This window comes from Elephas maximus, chromosome 13 (genome assembly GCF_024166365.1).
Source record: "Elephas maximus indicus isolate mEleMax1 chromosome 13, mEleMax1 primary haplotype, whole genome shotgun sequence".
Classification (NCBI taxonomy): domain Eukaryota; kingdom Metazoa; phylum Chordata; class Mammalia; order Proboscidea; family Elephantidae; genus Elephas; species Elephas maximus.
In genome coordinates, this window is record NC_064831.1 from 95,791,067 (window position 1) to 95,814,050 (window position 22,984).

The 22,984-nt window shown below is 42.0% G+C and overlaps 1 protein-coding gene across 1 annotated transcript in view; it reads right to left on the reverse strand.

Moving 5' to 3' along the window:
- Positions 1-6,615: 6,615 nt before the first annotated feature.
- Positions 6,616-22,984, reverse strand: part of TRPM1 (transient receptor potential cation channel subfamily M member 1) — a 135,931-nt gene continuing 119,562 nt past the window's right edge. The window contains exon 27 of the mRNA XM_049905708.1: positions 6,616-7,885. Coding sequence (XP_049761665.1) covers positions 6,616-7,885 — 1,270 coding nt within the window. The remainder of the gene's footprint in view (positions 7,886-22,984) is intronic.

Below are 22,984 nucleotides of genomic sequence, written 5' to 3' on the forward strand. Positions count from 1 at the left end.
ATCTCCACATAAAAACAAAGTCTTAAAGGTTAGATGAGAAACTTAGAGAGCAATGAGTTTATGTTAATGGTGGTGGAATAATTTGGAAAAGGATATTGAGAATGGCTGCACAACTTGAAGAATGTGAAGTCACTGAATTATACATGTGGAATTTGTCAAAATGGTGTATCCTTTGCTGAGTATATTTTCACCAAAAAAAAAAAAGACAAACTTATAGCAAAATCAAAACCCCAAGTACAACATTTACAACAAATCTTAGTCAAATGGTATCCCAGTGATCTCCAAAATGTAAGCCAGCAGGAACAACTCCATAGCAGTCACAAGATGTTTGTGATACCAGCAAAAAGAATCAATGACACTTGTGGAGAACTCCAAACTATCCGAAAGGTATTCACTGGAAGGCCAAGCCAATCACGTTGAGAACAACAGCTACAACTAAAGAAGGAGAATTCACCTTCTCAAATAGCGTAAGAGCACAAGAGGCTTCTAGTAAGGTCTAAGGGGCTGGAGCAGTATAGCTATAGGAAGTCTTTAAGGTGACCTACCACGGCTTCCTTTCAGGAAGTGCTCCACATTGAGGACAAATTGCTGGGATGGAAACAGAATGGAGCAGAATAAAGATCAGGGAAAGAAAAGGTCAGGATAAAAGTGGAGGAACAGGAATTCTCAAAAAACAAGCTGACATTTCTTAATGCCACAGAGTAAAAACAGAGAGGTACTCTGTGAAGCCCCCCACATGTCCATCAGTTTGTTGTACTGTGGGAGCTCACGTGTTGCTGTGATGCTCGAAGCTATGCCACCAGTATTCAGATACTAGCAGGGTCACCCAAGGCGGGCAGGTTTCAGTCGAGCATCCAGACTGAGACAGACTAGGAAGAAGGACCTGGCAGGCTACTTCCGTAAAGAATTAGCCAGTGAAAACCTTATGAATAGCAGCAGAACATTGTCTGATATAGTGCTGGAAGATGAGCCCCCCAGGTTGGAAGGCACTCGAAAGACAACTGGGGAAGAGCTGCCACCTCAAAGTAGAGTCGACATTAATTACGTGGATGGAGTCAAGCTTTCGGGACCTTCATTTGCTGATGTGGCACGACTCAATTAGAAGAAACAGCTGCAAACATTAATAGTGGGAACATGGAATGTATGAAGTATGAATCTGGGAAATTTGGAAACCAGCAAAAATGAAATGGAACACATAAACATCAATATACTAGGCATTAGCTGAAATGGACTGGTATTGGCCATTTTGATTTGGACAATCATATGGTCTATTATGCCGGGAATGATAACTTGAAGAGAAATGATGTATTCGTCCTCAAAAGGAACATTTCAAGATCTTTCCTTAAGTACAAAGCCGTCAGTGATAGGATATCTGTACGTCTACAAGGAAGACCAGTTAATACAATTATTATTCAAATTTACGGACCAACCACTAAGGCCAAAGATGAAGAAATTGAAGATTTTTGCCAACTTCTGCAGTCTGAAATTGATCAAACATGCAATCAGCATGCGTTGATAATTACTGGTGATTGGCATGCGAAAGTTGGAGACAAAGAAGAAGGATTGGTAGTTGAAAAATATGGCCTTGGTGATAGAAACGATGCTGGAGAGCATGTGATTGATTTTTTTCAAGACCAAGGACTTCTTCATTGCAAATACTTTTTTTCACCAACATGAAGGGTGACTATACACATGGACCTCACCACATGGAACAGACAGGAGTCAAATCGACTACATCTGTGGAAAGAGAGATGGAAAAGCTCAGTATCAGTCAGAACAAGGCCAGGGGCTGACCGTGGAACAGACCATCAATTGCTCACATGCAAGTTCAACTTGAAACTGAAAAAAATTAGAACAAGTCCCCAAGAGCCAAAGTAGAACCTTGAGTATATCCCACCTGAATTTAGAGACCATCTCAAGAATAGATCTGACGCTTTGAACACTAATGACTGAAGACCGGACGAGTTGTGGAATGACATCGAGGACATACACGAAGAAAGCAAAGAGGTCATTTAAAAGAGAGGAAAAAAAGAAAAAAACCAAGTGGATGTCAGAAGACACTCTGAAACTTGCTCTTGAACATCAAGCAGCAAAGCAAAAGGAAAAAATGATGAAGTGAAAGAACTGAATATAAGATTTTGAAGGGCGGCTCCAGAAGACAAAGTAAAATATTATAATGACATGTACAAAGAGCTGGAGAAAAAAAAACTAAAAGGGAAGAGCACACTTGGCATTTCTCAAACTGAAAGTAAGATAAGGAATAGAGGGGCCCCCAAATCTGCAAACAAAGTAACAGGAAATGGGCCAGGGTGTAGAAACAAAGCCATTCCCTGGAACAATGAGGCAGAGTATCAGAAAACAGCCCACAAACTTCTTTAAAGTTATCTTGCAGAAGCAGCTGGATAAAACCAGCCTCGGGGACATGCACAAAACATCCACCTGTGACCGCTGTGTAATCTTCCACCAGGGCCAGTGAGGGGCTGCAGCCCCAGCCGGGGAATCAAACTCGGGGAGCAAAAGACTGTGCAGGTGTGACAACCCATAATAAGTCCTGCTATGAATCCCAGAGGTCTTCGGCGCAGGAGCCATCTGAGAAAGCTGCTGCGCACGCATCGTAGTTAACATATCCTCGCCTATGCCTATGAATAAACATGAATCTTTTGCAGCCCAAGAACTTTTAAAAACCCAGGCAAGTCTTTTGTTCTGTGAGATGGGAGTATGCGTTGCTTAGGCCCTCCTCGTCTCCGCTTGCAAGCCTCTTCAATAAAGATTTGCTCATGTGGAAAACTTTTCATGCCTTACCTGCTCATTCTTGATCAGTAAGAGGCAAGAACCTTATTCGATTCCAGCAACAAAAGAACTGAAGAAAAAATTCAAGCCTCAAGTTGCAAAAGTGAAGGATTCTATGGGGAAAATATTAAATGATGCAGGAAGCATCAAAACAAGTTGGGAACATATACACAGAGTCACTATAGCAAAAAGAATTGCCTGACGTTCAGCTATTTCAGGAGGTAGCATATGATCAGGAACCAACAGTACTGAAGGAAGAAGTCCAAGCTACACCAAAGGCCTTGGTGAAAAGCAAGGCTCCAGGAATTGATGGAATATCAATTGAGATGTTTCAAGAAATGGATGCAGCACTAGAAGTGCTCACTCATCTATGCCAAGAAATTTGGAAGGAGCTACCTGGCCAACTGACTGGAAGAGATCCATATTTGTGCCTATTCCCAAGAAAGGTGATCCAACCGAATGTGGAAATTATTGAACAATATCATTGATATCACACAAAGCAAAATTTTACTGAAGGTCACTCAAAAGCAGCTGTTAGCAGTATATCAACAGGGAACTGCCAGAAATTCAGGCCGGATTCAGATGAAGACACGGAACCAGGGATATCATTGCTGATGTCAGATGGATCCTGGCTGAAAGCAGAGAATACCAGAAGGATGTTTACCTGTGTTTTATTAACTATGCAAAGGCATTCGACTGTGTGGATCATAACAAATTATGGATAACATTGAGAGGAATGGGAATTCCAGAAAACTTAATTGTGCTCATGAGGAACCTGAACATAGATCAAGAGGCAGTTGTTCGGATAGAGCAAGGGGATACTGATTGGTTTAAAGTCAGGAAAGGTGTGCATCAGGGTTGTATCCTTTCATCATACCTGTTCAATCTGTATGCTGAGCAAATAATCCGAGAAGCTGGACTGTATGAAGAAGAACGGGGCATCAGGATTGGAGAAAGACTCAATAACAACCTGGGTTAGGCAGATGACACAATCTTGCTTGTGAAAGTGAAGAAGACTTGAAGCACTTACTGATAAAGATCAAAGACCACAGCCTTCAGTATGGATTACATCTCAACATAAAGAAAATGATAATCCTCACAATTGGACCAATAAGCAACAACATGATAAACGGAGAAAAGATTGAAGTTGCCAAAGATTTCATTTTACTATGATCCACAATCAACACCCACGGAAGCAGCAATCAAGAAGAAATCAAAAGACTCATTACATTGGACACATCTGAAAAGGTCCTGTTTAAAGCATTGAAAAACAAGGATGTCACCCTGAAGACCAAGGTGTGCCTGACCCAAGTCATGGTATTTTCAATTGCTTCATACCCATGTGAAAGCTGGACGATGAATAAGGAAGACCGAAGAAGAATTGATGCCTTTCAATTGCGGTGTTGGCAAAGAATATTGAATATACCATGCTCTGCCAAAAGAACGAACAAGTCTGTCTTGGAGGAAGTACAACCAGAATGCTCCTTAGAAGCCAGGATGGAGAGACTGTGTCTTGGAACTTAGGGTGAAACAGCTCAGAAGAGGAGGGTGGGAATGGTTGCACAGCTTGAAGAATGTAATCAGTGTCACTGAATTGCACGTGTAGAGATTGTTGAATTGGTGTATGTGTATTCTCAGCAGCAACAACAAAATAAATAAAATTTAGAGAAAAAAATCAGTAGAACCCATTCCGCATAAAAATAAGTGACAGAAAAGAAGTCAAATCCCATAGAAAATTATTACAGTCATCCCTAGGTATTATAGGACCTAGGTATCCCTTGGTTCTAGTCATCCTTGGAACTAATCTAGGACCCCCCATAGAAACCAAAATCCATGGAGGGTGTAATATTTGTTTATAACCTACGCACATCCTCCCATCTACTGTAAATCATCTCTACTTATAGTATGTAATATAATGTAAATGCTGTGTAAATAGTTATTATGCTGTATTATTTAGGGAATAATGACAAGAAAAAAAGTCTGACCATGTTCAGTACAGACGAGACCAGCGTAGGCCTGTGCAAGGAGGACTGTGTAATTAACAGGGAGGTAGAGAATTCCAGACACTAGCTTTATCTTTTTCAGACCAGCTTATGGAGCTGTTACAGATTCTCCAGTTTATCCTGAGAGACCTTTTTTCTAGAATATGGTAAAGGGCACTAAAAGGAAAGATTTAAGAATGAGGTAAAATGTGACGGCTCAAGTTAGTAATATGCAAACAAGCAACAGTTTCATTTTTTAAACAAATGCTATTCATTAAAATTTCATAGCCCCACCACCCATGGAATGGTATCCTAGTCCTCAATGATAAATTCAGCCCAGTTTAGGGATTCTAATTTGATTGTCAAAATCTCATCCACGTTTTGAGGAAAAAGAGTCAGTCAGAAGGTATTATTATCTCTGATCTCTTCCGCATAATTTTGGCGAGCTGTCGTTGAGGAATGGGCCATGATCTCTCCCTTCCTCATTCTCTCTCTCTGTCTCCTCCCTTGCCAGCTTCTGGCAGCGTGACTGACGGCCTGTACTCAGATGAGAATGGGAGTGGTGGTCTCCCTTTTTGTGATTCTCTCCTTTTCCTGTCTGACACAGCCCCCAGCCCTATCACCACCAATTCCTGGATACTTGACACAATGATTCTTTCTGGGTATGAGGTACTTCACTCATTTAACAGCTGTCAGTACTTCTAGGCAATAGGCTGGCTCTGTGTGCTCCAGATTACCCGCCCCCCCACCCACCCACCCAAGACCTTACAATAGATGCTCTTGGAGGATGGGGAGAGCTCAGGGTCCGACTCTAACCTCTGAGTGTTGGTGACCTCTACTGCAGCTAGAAAAGACCCCGTTCTGCCCTTCTTTGGCCCTTTTTGTATAGACAAGAGTGATTGAGGGTGGTCATCTTATAGGTTCTGAGGGAGTTTTCCCCCTGCACGCCTGAATGGGCGTCCCTAGTACTATGGTAGGTGTTTGTTTGAAGGTACAAGTAAAAGGCCAACACCTTGTGTCCTCAGTCATGTGCTTGTCTCTGTAGTTCTTGACAATTCCCACCTTGAATGTGTATACTTTAAGTTTTAGATATAGCTTTGCACAAACAATTGCATAGATGGAGGTACAATTAATTTGTGTTTACTGTCAAGGACTCTATGACAACAGGAAAATACATATTGGATACTTTATTTTTATATATTAACAAAACTCTTGGTCACCTTAAATCATTAGGGTGTGATATTTGATACCGCTGTGCACTGTTTTCATCATGTGACTTTCAAAGAATAGTAAGTGAGCTCTTATCAGAGCTAACAAATCGTAGCATCTAAACCAGAGGTAGGCAAACTAAACTAGTGTTCCTTTGAGTGAGACCTAAGAAACATGATGTCTACGGCTCCTTTCCACTTCTTACTTCTTGCACCTCATAATTTTCTTTTTCTTCTTCTCCTCCCTCCTTTGTCCTCCATGTTTGCTTTCTCTTTAATTTCTCTTTCTTGCATAGTTGCGTACTCCTTAAATGACCTATTGGTGGTGGCACCCGATGGCATTTCTTAGGCTACTGGGTGGCCCTCAGAAGTAAGGAGATTGTAGAATCTATGTATTGATTTATCTCTATTGAAGGGTTGTCACTTTCGTTTGATCCTATTCCAACTAAAACTCTTAAGTTTACTAACATAGGCTAACAAAATATTACTTTAAGTTTAGGGCACTACATTTTAAATTAATTAGTCCAAATTACCAAAAATTTTTAATGAAAACATTTTCAGAGATTTAGGTTGTTGAAATGGCCAAACTAGACCTATCAGTAGTTTTTATTTAAAAATGAGAGAAGTAAAGTCCATTAGCATTCCGTTTCTGTGGCTGTTTTCTCTTGCTTAACCTTTTGTCCTTCTGTTGTAATCCCAGACACAGCTACTAAATTACTTGCACTGCTGGCTTGTCCAGATCTGTCTAATTTACCCTGAAGGGATTTAGCATTCCTAGGATGGCCGTGCAAGCTTTTTGACCTTATAGATGGGAATCGGAAAGCTTGGTTTGGTTTCACAGACAGTAAGTTTTCTTTTTCAGTTCTGTCAGTAACAGCTAGGGATAAACAAGAGATTTGAGGGACTCTTCTGGGAACAGAGTTTTCATCTTTGGTATCTGCGAACTGCTCTTTCTGCTCAGCTTGCATTGTAGTTTCAGACACAACGGAAGGGATCTCTGTACTACGAGACCGTGTAATCTTTTGAACTTGGCATTTCAATTCTGTTGTCCATTGTACTGTAGAAGGGCCCGCCTGGTCCAACACTGAGCTGTATTCTGCACTCCAGCTGTTAACCCCACTGACCAGCTTCCTTCCACGAGAATATACAAAGCTTCTGGACTTCATTGCCTTATAAGTGTTGAAAGTTTCATCAGGGTAATAGCGGATAATTTTTGTTTCTTCCAAGGGACAGAAAACAGTGCCTTCTACCTTTGTCGTTTCCACTGTTAGCTGAGTGTTTTGAAAATCTGATGTGTTCTGTCCATGCATAACATATGTTTGATTTAAATTTGGGAAAGTAGTTTCTTCTCTTTTAGAGTCTGCCTGCCTTCCATCATCTTCGGTTGAAATCCCAATGTCTGGACCTAATTTTGGCTCCGATGGGTTCTTTAAGTTGTCCAATACAGGTCTGCTGCAGTCTGGTGTTGCTTTTGGGCTTGTGCTAGATAAAAGGTGAAGGCTGCCCTGACGCTCGGGTACCAGGTGCGTTTTTGCGTCTTTCTCTTCCTTCACACGGAAAGAGCAGGTTTTTTTCCTTACTCCTGCCCCTGGAGACGTGGAGAGAGAAGCATCCTCATACAATAACTCTTCTCCATTAAAATGGTACCTGTACATGCTGTAGCCGTCAGCACTGTTGATGCTACTTTGCCTTAGGAGATAAGTTACATCGCATTCAGAAGAAGCTCGAGACCGAGTCTTTATCAGGTCAGACTTGTCAATTCCTGCAAGATTTTCAAGAGCATTCACCATTCTGCTAGATAATTCTTCTAGTTGAGAAAGTCGAAGGTCAACAGTCTGTAGAGAAGCTTTCATAAAGTTTTCTCTTTCATTGACTTCCTCCAGCCTCATTGACATATTTTCAACTCTGGTGAATACAAAGGGGTAGATTTATTAAAACGAGATTAACTACATATTAAAAATAAAAAGACAATGCCATTGCTATCTGAATTTTCAGTCTTTTGAGAGTCATGAACCTTGGGCACGTTTTCCAAATTTACATATTTCTAGTATGACTTCTAAATATTATTATCATGGACGTCAGAAAATAATGGAAATAATGGTTAACACATCTAGTACTTACTGTTTACCAGCCATTGTTCTAAGTACCTCATGCATTTATTAACAAGTACTTATTGACGTATTGTTCTAGGTTTATTGAATCTTCACAACAGCCCTGGAAGGTAGATACTAATGTTATCATCCCCATTTCACAGGTGAGGAAATTCAGTCATGGAGAGTGTAAGTAATTTGCCCAAGGTCACACAGCTGCTAAACAGGGGAGCTGGGCTGTGAATACTCATAATCTAGCCCAGCATTTTCTCCAGCCTTTGTCTCTTCACTGCCTCCAACAAAAGAGAGAGCTACCGGTGTTAGTTTTTTGAGTTTTGACCATGGCTGTCAGCAATAAATGGTTATGACGACAAATAAAATCCTTATTGGAAGCTCAGGGGATTCAGAAAATGAGTTGTTAATAATTGAGTTTAGATTATTGGATGGTTTACTTAAGGGATGGTTTACTGAAGGTTTACTTCAGACAATTGTTTGAAGAATATCAGTAACTTTAAATTGCTCATTACATTTAACAAATTAGCATTACCTTATGAAGTTAGACAAAATAAGATTGTAGCAGATTATAAATGTCTGCTGTTAGATTTTTTTTTATTCCTTTAATTTCTAGAAGATTAGGCAAGAGCTATGAAACCATAATGTTGCCTGGACCAAAAATCTGGTGGAATAGACCATGTTTTATATTTCAACAGTGTGTATCATATGAATTCTTTCAACTGATCCATGAAATTTAACTCTAAGAGGGAGTGAGGCCCAGGACCTAGGACTGCCTTTTGAAAGTTACATTTGTCTGGGGTGGGGAGTGTCCTGGCTCCCAGTTGGGTCATGTGGTGACCTGTTCTGGAAGGTTCATTCCCATGTGAAGGTAAACACTTTGACCTGATTCTGTTAGACTCTTACTTTCTCCCACTTTTCTGTCTGTTCTTAGAAACATATAGATAATCTCTAGACTCACTTGCTATCATTCATCTGTCAGTTTGTCATACTGTAGTGGCTTCCACACTGCTATGATGCTGAAAGCTATGCTACTGATATTTAAAATACCAGCAAGGTCGCCCATGGTGGACAGGGTTCAATAGAGCTTCCAGACTAAGACAGACTAGGAGGAAAAGCCTGATGATCTACTTCCTAAAATTAGCCAGTGAAAACCCTTTGGATTACCACAGAACATTATTTGATACAGTGCTGAAAGATGAACTTCCTAGGCTGGAAGGTATTCAAAATATACTGTGGCCACAACAATGGACTTGAGCATAGCAACAACCATGCAGATGGTACAGGATAGGACAGTGTTTCATTCTGTTGTACGTGGGGTCACCATGAGTTAAAGCAACTTCGTGGCAATTAACGACAGAGTCACTTGACTTGCATCGCAGGCTGTTTCTATTAGGTTCTATTACGTCTTTGCTAGCCTCTCTATGTATCCTTATACATTTCTTCACTTGTTCACTATCTTTCCTTTTATCCACCTCGTGATGGTCTGCTTCCCCCTTTCTTGTCTTCTGGTGCTTTTCTCTGCATTGCTAACTCCTCTTCACTGCCCTGCCTGACTACTTCTCCATCCCTCCTGCTGCTTCTGCTGCTGTCTTACTCTATGTTCCCTCCAAGTGTGCTTTTGGTGATGTTGTGCTTGTTAGACACTTTGACAGCTGGGTTCTGATGTGTGGGAGGGTTCTTAGCTTCTATTCTTAAACAATTCTTTTTACGGGGAGAGGATTATTTATATGCCCCTTAGGAAACCACATCATTTAAGCAGGAAGGGTCTGGCTTCCTGGAAGTTTGCCACCAAGAGGACCAATTCTCCATGTATGGAAAATTCTGGTTTCCCTCTTTTAAAGCATCCCATACTGCAAATTGAAAGAGTTTACTCTCTCCTGGAATTTCAGGGACCAAAGAAGAGCTTTTCACTATTAACTTTTCATTACTTCTGAGTAAGACTTGATTTTTCCCATGTTAAATGTAATGGCTCTGCTCACCCCAAATCTATTACCCTTGATGATTCCTTTTGTATTAAAAACCACACTGCCTCCATAACAAACTTGAGATACTTTAACAAATACTACATTAAAAGATAATTCACCTGTGCAAAATTTAAAAAATAAACTGGTAAAATATAGATAAGTATCTCTCCCTTCCCCATGAATCAGTTACCAAGCTCTATCAGTGGTAGGAAGGTAGGACACACCTCTTCTGGTACCTTTTTACTCTCCCATCCCTATATAAAGTTACCATAATAGTCCCTAAAACAATAAATTCTTAGGAATAAATCTAATCAGGAATGTAAAAGACCTATACAAAGAACTACAAAACGCTGCTGCAAGGAACCAAAAGAGACCTACATAAATGGAAAACATACCATGCTCATGGATAGGTAGACTTAACATTGTGAAAATGTCAATTCTACCCAAAGTATCCTACAAATACAATGCAATCTTGATCTGAATACCAACAGCATTCTTTAAACAGATGGAAAAACCAATCGTTAACTTTATGTGGAAAGGGAAGAGGCCTTGAATAAAGCACCACCAAAGAAGAAGAAAGTAGGAGGCCTTTCACTACCTAACTTCAGAACTTATTATACAGCTACGGTAGTCAAAACAGCCTGGTACTGGTACAAAGACAGATACATTGACCAATGAAACAGAATTGAGAACCCAGATGTAAATCCATCCATCTATAGTCACCTGATCTTCGACAAGGGCCCAAAGTCCATCAAATGGGGAAAAGATAGTCTTTTTAACAAATGGTGCTGGCAAAACTGGATGTCCATCTGCAAAAAAAATGAAACGGGACCCATACCTCACACCATACACAAAAGCTAATTCAAAATGGATCAAAGACCTGAATTTAAACCAAAAAATATAAAGATCATAGAAGGAAAAGTATGGTCAGCTCTAGGGGCCCTAATACATGGCGTTAACAGGATACAAACCATAACTAACAATACACAAACACCAGAAGATAAGCTAGATAACTGGGATCTTCTAAAAATTAAACAATGTGCTTATCAAAAGACTTTACCAAAAGAGTAAAAAGAGAACCTACAGACTGGGAAAAAATTTTGGCTGTGATAAATCCAACAAAGGTATAGCCTCTAAAATCTACAGGAAAATCCAACACCTCTACAACAAAAAGACAATCCAATTAAAAAATGGGCAAAGGATATGAACAGACACTTTACCAAAAAAGACATTCAAGTGGCTGACAGATACATGAGGAAATGCTCGAGATCACTAGCCATCAGAGAAATGCAAATCAAAACCACAATGAGGTAAGATCTCACCCCAACATTACTGGTACAAATAAAAAAAAAACAGAAAATAACAAATATTGGAGAGGCTGTGGAGAGATTGGAACTCTTATGCACTGCTGGTGGGAAGGCAAAATGATACAACCATTTTGGAAAAGGATATGGCACTTCCCTAAAAAGCTAGCAATATAAATATCATATGATCCTAGAGAAATAAGAGCCGTCACACAAAGAGACATATGCACACCCATGTTCACTGCAGCATTATTCACAACAGAAAAACAGTGGAAACAACCTAGGTGGTGCCTGTCAACAGATGACTAGATAAACAAACTGTGGTGCATACATACGATGGAATACTATGAAACAATGATGAATCTGCGAAGCATCTCACAACGTAGATGAACCTACTTGAAACTGGTTTCCTCTTAAAGACGTATTTCTAATGTATTTCAAATTTTGTATTTTCTTTCTTATTTTTAAAATTATACAGTAAATTGACTTTTTTTTCTATTGGTGTACAGCTCTTTAAATTTTAGCACATGTATAGAATTATGGTGTTGGTGAAGAATATTGAATATACCATGGATTGCCAGAAGAAGAAACAAATCTGTCTCAGAAGTACAGCCAGAGTGCTTCCTAGAAACTAGGATGGTGAGACTTCATCTCATGTACTTTGGACATGTTATCAGGAGAGACCAGTCCCTGGAGAAGGATATCATGTTTGGTAAAGTAGAAGGTCAGTGAGAAAGAGGGAGACCCTCACTGAGATGGATTGACACAGTGGCTGCAACAAGGGGATGAAAATAGCAATAATTGTGAGGAAGGCATAGGGCCAGGCAGTGTTTTGTTCTGCTGTACATAGGGTCACTGTGAGTCAGAACTGACTTGAGGGCACCTAACAAGACAACGTAGATTTGTTTAGCCAATACCAAGATCAGGATACAAAATAGTTCCATCATTCCCCCAAACTCCCTCAGACCTTATAGCCCTTTGCTTCCCCTAGACCAAATCCTGGCAACCACTGATCAGTTTCCATCACTATAGTTTCTGCTGATTTCTTTTTCCTCGCTATGGGTCACACTTTCTTGTTTCTTTGCATGCTTCATAATTCTTGTTGAGAACTGAATATTTTGAAAATTAAAATGTGACAGCTCTGGAAATCAGATTCTCTTCCCCCAATGTATGTTGTTGATGCTGTTTATTGTGTTATTGTTTGGTTGTTTAGTGATTGCTGCTAATAAAAACGTCATCAGTTCAAATCCACCAGCAGCTCCTTGGAAACCCTATGGGGCAGTTCCACTCTGTCCTATAGAGTCTCTATGAGTTGGAATCAACTTGACAGGAGTAGGTAAAATAGTAATTATTTTAAAGTCTGTATTCTTTGTCACATGTGACCTGAAGTCTCTGTTCTATTAGCTTAGTGGTCACAGGTTTTCTTAAATGCCTGGATCCAAGAAATCTCCCAGTTTTTGCTGAGGAGCTCTGTGTGTATGTGTTGAGGTACATTTTCAACACTCAGTTGGGCAGTTTACATCTCTGCCTTACTGTTCACTTCTGCTTCCAGGGAGCCGCAAGGTCAGCCAGAAGTGAGAGTTTAGGGCCTTCTTAGGTTGTTCCAGGGCATTCACTCAGCCCTGTGCATGCACACAGTCCTTTAGATTTCTAGGCATATGTCAGAGATTTTAAAAGTCCTTATTCTCAGTCTTTCTTCCCAGGCTTTTTGCTTAGTCTATTGTTTGCACCAACAAGTTATTTATCACCTTGGGTAGCAGAGATTAAAACTTTTGCCTATAAATGTCTTTTACAAATGCCTCACAGGTAGCAGCTTTAGCCCTGGGCCAGTCAGGTGAGATAAAAACAAGCCTTTTGAGCCCATCTTTGGGGTGGGGCACAAATAATTACAATTCTTTGTGTAAGAGGTCCTTTCTGCTCTCTGCTTTGGTGCTGGGAACATGGGCTGTAATTTTGAAGGCTACTGCTGAGCTGAGGAGTGGGTGATGGGACTGGGGTAAGTTAAAATGTCACAAAGCTTATTATGCTTACCAAGATTCAGCTGTTTTTCTTGAACAAGTGCTCCCCAGGTTGCTACAAGCCTTTGGCTATTTTCAGAGTTCCGAAAGAGTTGATTCAGACAATTTCTTGTTGTTGCTTTTATGGAGGGGTAGAATTCTGGAGTTCCTTATTCCACTATTTTTGCTGAATTCCACTGGCCAAAAGACTGGTTGTTCAAACCCACCCAGAAGCACCTCGGGGACAGGTCTGGTGATCTGTTTCTGAAAGGTCACAGCCTTGAAAACCCCAGGGAGCAGTTCTACTCTGCACACATGGGGTCATCATTCTACTTGACAGCAGCTAACAACAAATACTCGTCTCATTACTTAAGAAAGTGGAAGATAATGGTACAAGATTAACTGATGTTGTATATCATGACTCTTTGTCTGTTTAGTTTGCTTCCGAGGAAAAAGAAAGGCTGTTTCTGATGAGCATTTGTTGACTTGACAGTTACCTTTGGGATGAGCCCGTATCAGCATCAGGGAGGAAGCCGTTCCACCAGCTTCTGTCTGTTGTGGGTCTGTCACCGGTCAGTGGTTTATACAATAGTGACATGACAGCATTGTGAGAAGTAAGAGAAATAGGGCAAATGGAAGTACCCCATGAGCTGTAGCTGCTGTACAAATGTGAACTGGTACGAGCATGTGGAGTAGACCCGCCACTAAATCTCCAGGTACCTCTACCTTGATTTTGAACATGATACAGTTGTTGTGTGCCTTCAAGTCAATTCCAACTCATAGTGATCCCTATATGACAGAGTAGGACAGCCCCAAAGGAGCCCTAGTGGCACAGTGGTTAAACGCTCAGCTGTTACCGAAAGGTCAGCGGTTTGAACCCGCCAGCTGCCGCTCAGTAGAAAGATGTGGCAGTCTGCTTCCATACAGATGTATAGCCTTGGGGCAGTTCTGCCTTGTTCCGTAGGATCACTATGAGTTGGAATGGATTTGACAGCAGTGGGTTTGGTTTTGTTAATCCTTACGAGAGCAGATTGCCGAACCTTTTCTCCTGTAGAGCAGCTGGTGGGTTCAAACCACTGATCTTTTGGTTAGCAGTGGTGCACTGCAACTTAAAGCAGTTTAACTGAAACTAAATAATACTTTCCAATCCATTCACGCAACAGTTAGGTTCAATAACATATCTACCACCCGTCTGCCAGTTTGCTGTGCTGTGGTGGCTTCGCATGTTGCTATGACCTGTATTTCAAATCCCGGCAGAGTCACCCATGGCAGACATGTTTCAGTGGACTGTCCAGACTAGAACAGACTAGGAAGAAAGGCCTGGTCATCTACTTACAAAAATTAGCCAACAAAAGTCCTATGGATCCCAACACAGAGGCATAGTGAGGGTGGGGGCAGAGGGGAGCACTTGCCTTCTAAGTCCCAGGGGGCACCAGACAAGGTATGGAACGACATTCTGAGGCACCACAAATATGAAAGGTGCCTGACTGCGACAGGTGGACAAACAAGATGGGGTAAGGTGTTTTTGCTGACGTGTTGCCGCCATCAACATCTATTCATCTTGAAATTGGGGGGAGGAGCTCAATTTCGAGATTGTTTCTGGTTGTTCGTCACCCTCGCTATGTCTCTGTCACAGAATATTGTCTGGCATAGTGCTGGAAGATGAGCCCCTAGGTTGGAAGGCAACAATGGACTTAGACATACCAAGGATCATGAAGGTGGTGCAGGACTGAGTAACATTTTGTTCCGTTGTACATGGGGTCACCACGAGCCAGAGCTGTCTTGATGGCAGCTAACAACATCACATCAATATATAAATCTGTGGAATTTTTGTAATAACTTCCAAGAGACTATCTATGAATGATGTAACTTTACTGGACCTTGCATAGACCCTGTCGGTTAAACAAAAGGTCCAAATTCATGTTCTTATGGTAGAATCTTTGTATGTTTTTCCTAAGGACAGAACTTAGAAATTTGGAATTCTGCAGTAAGCCAGTTATTAAAACTTGCTTTATGTGTAGTAATCTTTTCATGTGCAATGATCACCCTTCACCTGTAAGGCAGCCCATAAATTATATGGGAACATTTCCTTAATGAGAGAGTTAGATGTTAAAATAAAAAAACATAATGTTAGTGGAACAACTAGGTCCAGTTCATACTTGAAGAAACCCATGTTTCAGGATTCCATGGTACTCTATACTTGAGTTCTAAGATCATTCCTACCCTGTTATTTTACTCCAGATCTATAGATCATAATATTTTTTAATCCACTCCAAATTTTACATCCAGCTATTTTAATTTCCATCTACTGCCTTATGTAGGGTTGCCTTTTAAATTTAGTAATTATAGGAAGGACACCCAGAGTAGGACCTTGTTGTATTTACTTCCAGAGTTTTTATATGTGAAAGCCTTTAAAAGGCAAATATTAAATCTTCTGGCTTTCTCATTCTTTTTAATAAATGGTTACTAGTTACTAAAAGTATATTAAGCTGGCTAGGATTCTAGATCTATCCTGCATCATTTATATACACCAACTTGGCCACACCTCAGACCTCCTTGGTTTCGAGAATTCAAGTCCTCTAAATCATTAGCTTTTTCTGTCTTTGTTTCACTTTTTGTTCTGACCAGACTCTGTCGTCAGTGCAACATATATTAATATCCTAGGTTCTCTTTACCTTGTTTCCAAAATAATAGTGCCCATCCCTACCCTTCATTTACCACTATCAGGGCTGGGCAAAGATAAATGGTGCCAGTGGAGACAATGTGTTACGTTTATGCTGCCATTTGCAAACACTAGCATTGTTGTGATATCCCTGTTGACTGATTCTGGGAACAGAGATCCCCTTCTGCTTCCCCTTTGTGCCATGATTGGCTTGCTTTCTGCACCCTTGCCCTTGGGCTCTGGAGTGTCATTAATGAAATTCATGGGAGCCACACTGACTTGGCCTAATGCAAAGTTGTGTTATCTAACTTCAGATGGGTCCCCATTATTCCTGCTGAGCAATCTCTTGGCTATCTCCTTTCCTACCATATTTTCGATAAAGGTGAACTCAGATTCTCTTTCCTGGTTTCAAGTCTGTAGTATCGACAGAGGGCACTTTTCCCCTGTTCTTATTGTTTATTTCTATGTGTATGGACTTTTTATTAGAGTAAGACTCCTGGCCTCACCCCCAGTCCTTTATTTATTTATTCTTGAAGAGGACTGCTTTTATGAATGGAGTTTAGGGCCAGGGAGTCAGCATTGCTTCTTTTCTCTCCTCCTTTGGAAGCCAGATGCCCGCAGGGAGCCTGAGTTCTCACTTTCCCTTGGTTGTCTGGGAAACTTAGCCAGGGAGGCCAACTCTGCCTGTGACTGCGTGGGTACGTCTAATTATAGGCTGTGCATTTGGCAAGAACTGAGCTACACCTCGAGTACCACTTTGATTACCATAAAGCTGATATTGTTATCTGTTTCTGCCTGATATCTGCATCTGTCTCTGAATGGGCTCTCAAAGTCAGGCAGGGAACAAGAGTGTCATTCATTAGGCATATTAAAACTCCAACACTGAGTCTAACCCCTTCCGCGTCATCCAAGCAACCTAGAATTTTATCACTTTATAGAATTAAGACATTCAGCTGGATTGTCCCCAAACTTCTCCATGACTGCATGCTTGTCTTTCTATAACCTTCTCTACATCAGAGGAGTCACCCTCCTCCTTTCTAAGACTGATCCCTGTTTTGGTTCCCCTGATAGTTACTGTCTTGTTTCTCTCTTTCTTACTGAGGTCTCTGCTACCAGCACCTTCTCATCCTGGCCACAAAAAGAGGATGCCAAATAAGATTTCAAGGCCACTGATTCCCCAGCAAGCCTATAAGAAACCCAAGATCGTAACCCAGATCCACAAATCTGACAGGAAACCACTGAACCCAGAAGGCTTGGGGAGTCAGAACCTGGTATAATAGGCTTGGCTAGTAGAGTATAATAGGCTTGGCTAGTAGAGTATAATAGGCTTGGCTAGTAGAGTATAATAGGCTTGGCTAGTAGAGTATAATAGGCTTGGCTAGTAGAGTATAATGGGCTTAGATAGCTATAATAGACCTGAAGCTCCTTATGTTCAGGGCCAACTACATTTAAAATGTATACTTTATGAGTTACGCCCTGCATACTTTGAAATATCAGACACATAAAATCAAATTTATGTAAACGGAAATAGAAGCTATAAAAAACAAAGAGGAAGAAATAAGGAGGCAATAACGTATCCACGTGTTCCAAAGGACCTTCACTAATACACTTACTCTAATTGGGTATTACGTCTGGTGCTAAGCTTCCTTGCAGATATGGAAAAAAGGGAAAACACACGGGATTAAGTAATTCCCATTATTTGATAAAAGGAAGTTTAATCTTCTGACTAGGTTTTACCTGGAACCCATGAACCTGTGATAAGGGATGCCAAACCACAGAACAGTGTATTCAGTGGTGGATTTGCAGAAGACACAGAGGTGTCCTTTAAGCCCCAGATGATAGGGACGCATGTCAACCTGGTATGAAAATACAATATTTAGGTTGAAAAGCACTACTTTGACCATGCTTGCAGAAGTTATCTATAAAATATTCTTATCGCGCCAGCCCTCTTGGTTATCTGATGTTATACCTTTGGGCAAAGAGACAATGCCTGCCAATGCCAACACTTGTTTCGGTGTTGGTGGTATTAAACAGTCTTCCTGACAATTACAGGTAACAGAATTGTTTGTATCTTGAGACCATTCCTAATTCCTAGTAGTTAAAGCAATGTTTCCAGCCCAGAGGGAGCATAGCTGATTTCCTATTTCATATCCCCGGGGGGAGCTCATTGAAGGTGGGATAGAAATTTGCATTCAAATCAGGAGACAAACTTTAAGCCATTCATTCATTCAAAAAAAAATTGAGCTCCTCTTTTGTGGTGTTCTTGCAACGTTTATGTATGTTTGAAACTATTTCCAAACAAAAAACGTTACGAAACCTGAGTTGGATAGAAGGCAATTAACAAAAATTGAGCTCTTACTATGTGAAGATGCCTGTTGGTTCTTGGGCTCTCCAGCGAGCTAAACTCAGACACAGTCCCTGACTTCATGGAACTTAAGGTCTGGGGTCCTGACCCAGCCTAAGGTGTGAGATGGGCAGGGAGGTTTTCCATAAGGAGTCGGCATTTGAGCAGAGATCTGATGGATGAGCAGGGGAAGGAGGGCGGGGTGTGCCAGGCAGCAGAAACAGCACGTGCAAAGACTCTGCGACAGGAGACAGGCAGGTGCTTTTGCGGAAATGAAAGGAGGCCAGCAGGTTGGGTATCGAGCGTGAGGGAGAGAGTAGTCCAGGGCGAGGCTGGGGAGAAGGCAGGGCCACACCGTGCAGGGCCTTGTGGGCTGAGAACAGTGGGAGCCCCGGAAAGATTTTTAGCGAGAGTGGTGGGGGGTGAGATGCAAGACTAAAAGGACAGAAAATGAGTATGGAGAGACTAGCTGGGGGCAGCTGCAGGAACCGAGGTGTAAATGACGGAAGCGTCTACTAGGGCGGTGGGGGTAGAAATGGGAAAAGTGGTTGGACCGTGATACGTCCAAGGGTAAAGGAAACAGAAGTTGATGATCGTCAGTGAAGGAGATGGCAGAGTTATGTGCCCGTTTCTGTCCTGTTGAGTCAGTGGCTGGTGGTGCCGTTCATAGAGCTCAGAGCACAGGAGCGGAGGCCATGTTCGGGAGAAACCCACGAGTGCAGCTAAGTGGGCACATGGCGTGGGACTTGGATATGGGGGCTCAGGATGGAGGAGAGGTCTGACTTTGAGAGTCACTGGAGTATAGACAGTGGCTAAAGCTTGGGTGTGAAAGAGGCTGCCTTGGAGATTGACCAGAGCAGGGGCCACCAAACTACAGCTTGCAAGGCAAATTGGACCACGACTGTTTGTGTGTGACAGTGGTTTTCACATGCTGAAATGATTGGGAATTAAAAAAAAAAAAAAAAAAAGAAGGATAATATTTGCTGACAGGTAAAAATTGTCTGCAATTCAGAATCCAGCATCCATAAACAGAGTGCCATTGGAGCACAGAGATACTCATTCCCTCACATATGGGCTATGGCTTCCTTCACACTGAAGTGACAGAGGTGAGGAGCCGTGACAGAGACCTCTGGCCCGCAGAGCCTAAAAACCCACAGAAACCGCACGCGGAGCCCTGGTCTGGTCGGAAACGTGGGGCAAGCGGCTTGAGCTTTCTGAACGCTTTTGTTCATCTGTAAAATCGGTGCATTGCACCTGACCAAGGGCCTGAGACGCTGGGCTGAACGGACGGGCAGCTGCTTGAGTTTGAAGCCTGATCTCTTCCGAGGCTCTCTGGCTTAGGAGAGACTCGTTCAGCATTGTACACCTGGTGCAAAGACCACGTCTGACTATGTGACCAAGGGTGGTACTAGAGCGGGAGGTGCAGGGTCAGTGCGCACCGGGAACACTAGTTAGGGAGCTGCTTGGCGGAAAGTATTCCACGGTAAACGAGCTTGGGAAATGCTAGTCACATCAGGTGACTCTGTGGCTAACCCCCTTCACTGGCTCTCCATTTCACTCAAAGCAGAGCCCAGGCCTCCAGGACCCTCCATGGTGACTGCTGCCCATCATCTGGCTGACCTCACCCCACCACCGTCCCCCAGCTCACCCCCACAGCTGCAGCCCTTACTGTTTCTTGCTGGAGTGGGTGTGCTCCCACTATGGGGCACGTGCTCTCACTGCCCCTTTGCAGAGGTGCTCCCAGGACAACGCCTCGAATCCCACCAGCTCCTTTGCAATCCTTGCTCAATCCCACTTGCTAATTGAGCGCCCACCCCATGGCCCCCGTCCTTCTGCACTCCCGGCCCCTCTCACTCTATGGTGTCTTCTCCTTTTTTTACTGCACTTTTCACCCTGTATTACACTACACACTGTTTTCATTTATGATGGTAATGTTTGTGGTTTATCACTGCTCCCTGGGGATTTGGTCACTGACGTATTATCCCAAGTGTGGGGAACAATGCCCCGCACGTGGGCACAATAAACACGTGTTGGGTAGTGAACATCAGTTGGTAGAGGAGGTGCTGAGCAATGATGGTACGCCTGTACTATGGGATGCGATGTTACTATTAAAAAGAAGGATTTAGGCCTATGGAGGACCACAGTATCTGTGAGAAATTGTTAAGTGGGGAAAAACTAAATTGCAAAGTTATGTGTATAGGTTTATTATTTTTTATATATTAAACAACTGATGTTTGTTTTAATGAGCAGAAAGTCTTTCCCGCCCCCCTCCCCCCGCCCGTGTTTGACTTGTTGCAGTCAGTATTATGGCTTTTATGGTCTGAAAGAAGAACATAATGAGGGTTTTAAAATGATTAAGAGATGGAAAACTATTTCTATTCCTTTTGTTTTTTACCTCTCAAGACTGAAAATGTTTCTTTCTTAAGGGAAATCATAGGATTCTATTGTATCTCTATCAAATATGTTTTAAAATAAAATAGGACAGCATTTTGGTCTCCTTTCATGATTTAATTCATTCATTTAATCTCAGCTATTTAGTGAGTAGTTTTCCTAGAAGCTTGCATTTTTGAGCTAGGATGAAGCCACCTGGGCTAGCCACTGACTTGAAGGGAGGAAACGCCCAAGGTCGCCCAGCTGTGGGGGCTGCTCTGAGAAAGGGCCTCTGTACACACAGGGAGTCCTGGTTGGCTCTTAGCCCAGACTGCATGCCAATTAGACAACCCACGGCCCAGAGGCCACCCTCGTGGTAGGTAGCTGCATCGGAATTTGGGGTTGTTGTGCTTTGCACCCCGCAAAAAACAAGCCTTGAAGACCATTTGGAGGCTTTCTTGGCACAAAACACAGCAACCCCTTTGCTTACTTAGAGCCAGCCTTTTGTGTTAAATCCTGCTGCAGCTAAAAACCGACTCATATTGTAAACCTCATATTGAGAGACTAAATTACTTACTTTGGCTCTTACGAAGTATCAGAATTTTATGATAAAATAAATGGTTACATTGTGAAACTTTTGGATATAACTTACCAGGCATTAAGAGAAGACCATGAATTTGGTTCCCACACACAGGGATGGATTACCCAAGTTAAAATTGTGCACTACGGGTTAGTAAGTAAGCACAGGCGAGCCCATGCATACCTCGCCTACTTGTTAATCCGCCCCGCCCACACATAAGCACTCAAAGCATGGTGAGGGGAAGAGCTTCTGAATGGGTAAACTTTGCACCTGCGAGGACATGTTTGCGAGGCTGAGTCATGCAAATCCTTAGCCTGGGTTTGAGAAGGTGCCCAAACAACAGGGTGGCAGGAAGGAACTGATATAGACAGCACATTCCATAAATTCTCACTCCCAACTGTGCCCTGAGGTCTGAATGGTGCTGGAGAAGACACAACCAAGACAAGAACAGGAAAATCATCAAATGACAGATAGTGGTACAGAAAATAAAAACAATTAGGTATACAGGCAGACAAACAAAAAACCAAATATGTTGCCGTCGAGTTGATTCTGACTCATAGCGATCCCATGTGTAGAACTGCTCCATAGGATTTTCTTGGCTGTAATCTTTAGGGAAGCAGATTGCCAGGCCTTTCTTCCAAGGGACAACTGGGTGGATTTGAACCACGTACGTTTAGGTTAGTAAAGTGCAAACTGTTTGCGCCACTCAGGGACCTTACTGGATGTATAGAGAAGATTAAAGAAATGGCAGGAAAGTTTGAATACTCAAAAATTTGATTTTAAAGGTAATCAAAGTTGTCAAAAGTTAGGCAAAAAAAAAAAAAAAAACTAATTTTATTTCCACTCTGCCACCTTACCCCTTGCTCCTGGCTGTCGTGGTTAAGATTTAAGGAAGAGTGAAGGAACACTACCATCTCCTCAACCCTTCAATGCAGTCCTCCTCGTCTCTATCTCTGGCGGTCACCTGAATCTGCCTAGGAAGGTCAGTAAGGGAAACGGAAGGGCAGGAATGTGCTCCCATCACACCTGGGGATCGCAGCCAAGGAAAGCAGGAAGTAGCATGTTTTTACTGCTCTGTGCACGTTCATTCCTATTCTGTCTCCACAGAGCCCCAAGAGAAAAATGCAATTCGGTAGTGACCTGACAACCACATTCCTGGAGCCTTGGTCCAAGAATGGGAAAAATCCAAACAATGCTGGGGAAAGAGGCAGAGCAAAACAAAACACAATTTCATTGTAAATTACTGACTATGATTCAAGTTATTATATAACTAATAAGTAGAAATTTTAGACTGTCTAGATGGTGCTTTATTTTTCCTACGAAGAAATAATTTTCATATATTAAAAGCTTAGCATTTACTGCTAAAATGCCAGTGTTTCAAAGTTTTATTGAAAATGTGCCTTATTAAGGTCAAAAGTTGGTATAGGCAATCCTTGAGTTTGGCTGGTTGGGGTTGGTTGGATTACAAGGTGTCTGGGTCTGGGAGGGGATTGAGGCCAGGGCCTGCAGCTGCTGGGGTATCATTCCTCCTGTGGGTTGTGGCCGTCACTGGTCTGTACGTATACACCAGGGAGACATCAAGGTTCGTCTGTGAATTCTGTTCTAATTATTGGGCCCTTGACTGGGAATTGTCTGCAAAAGTATCTTTGAGAAGTCCTACCACGTTTTTGTGTTTATC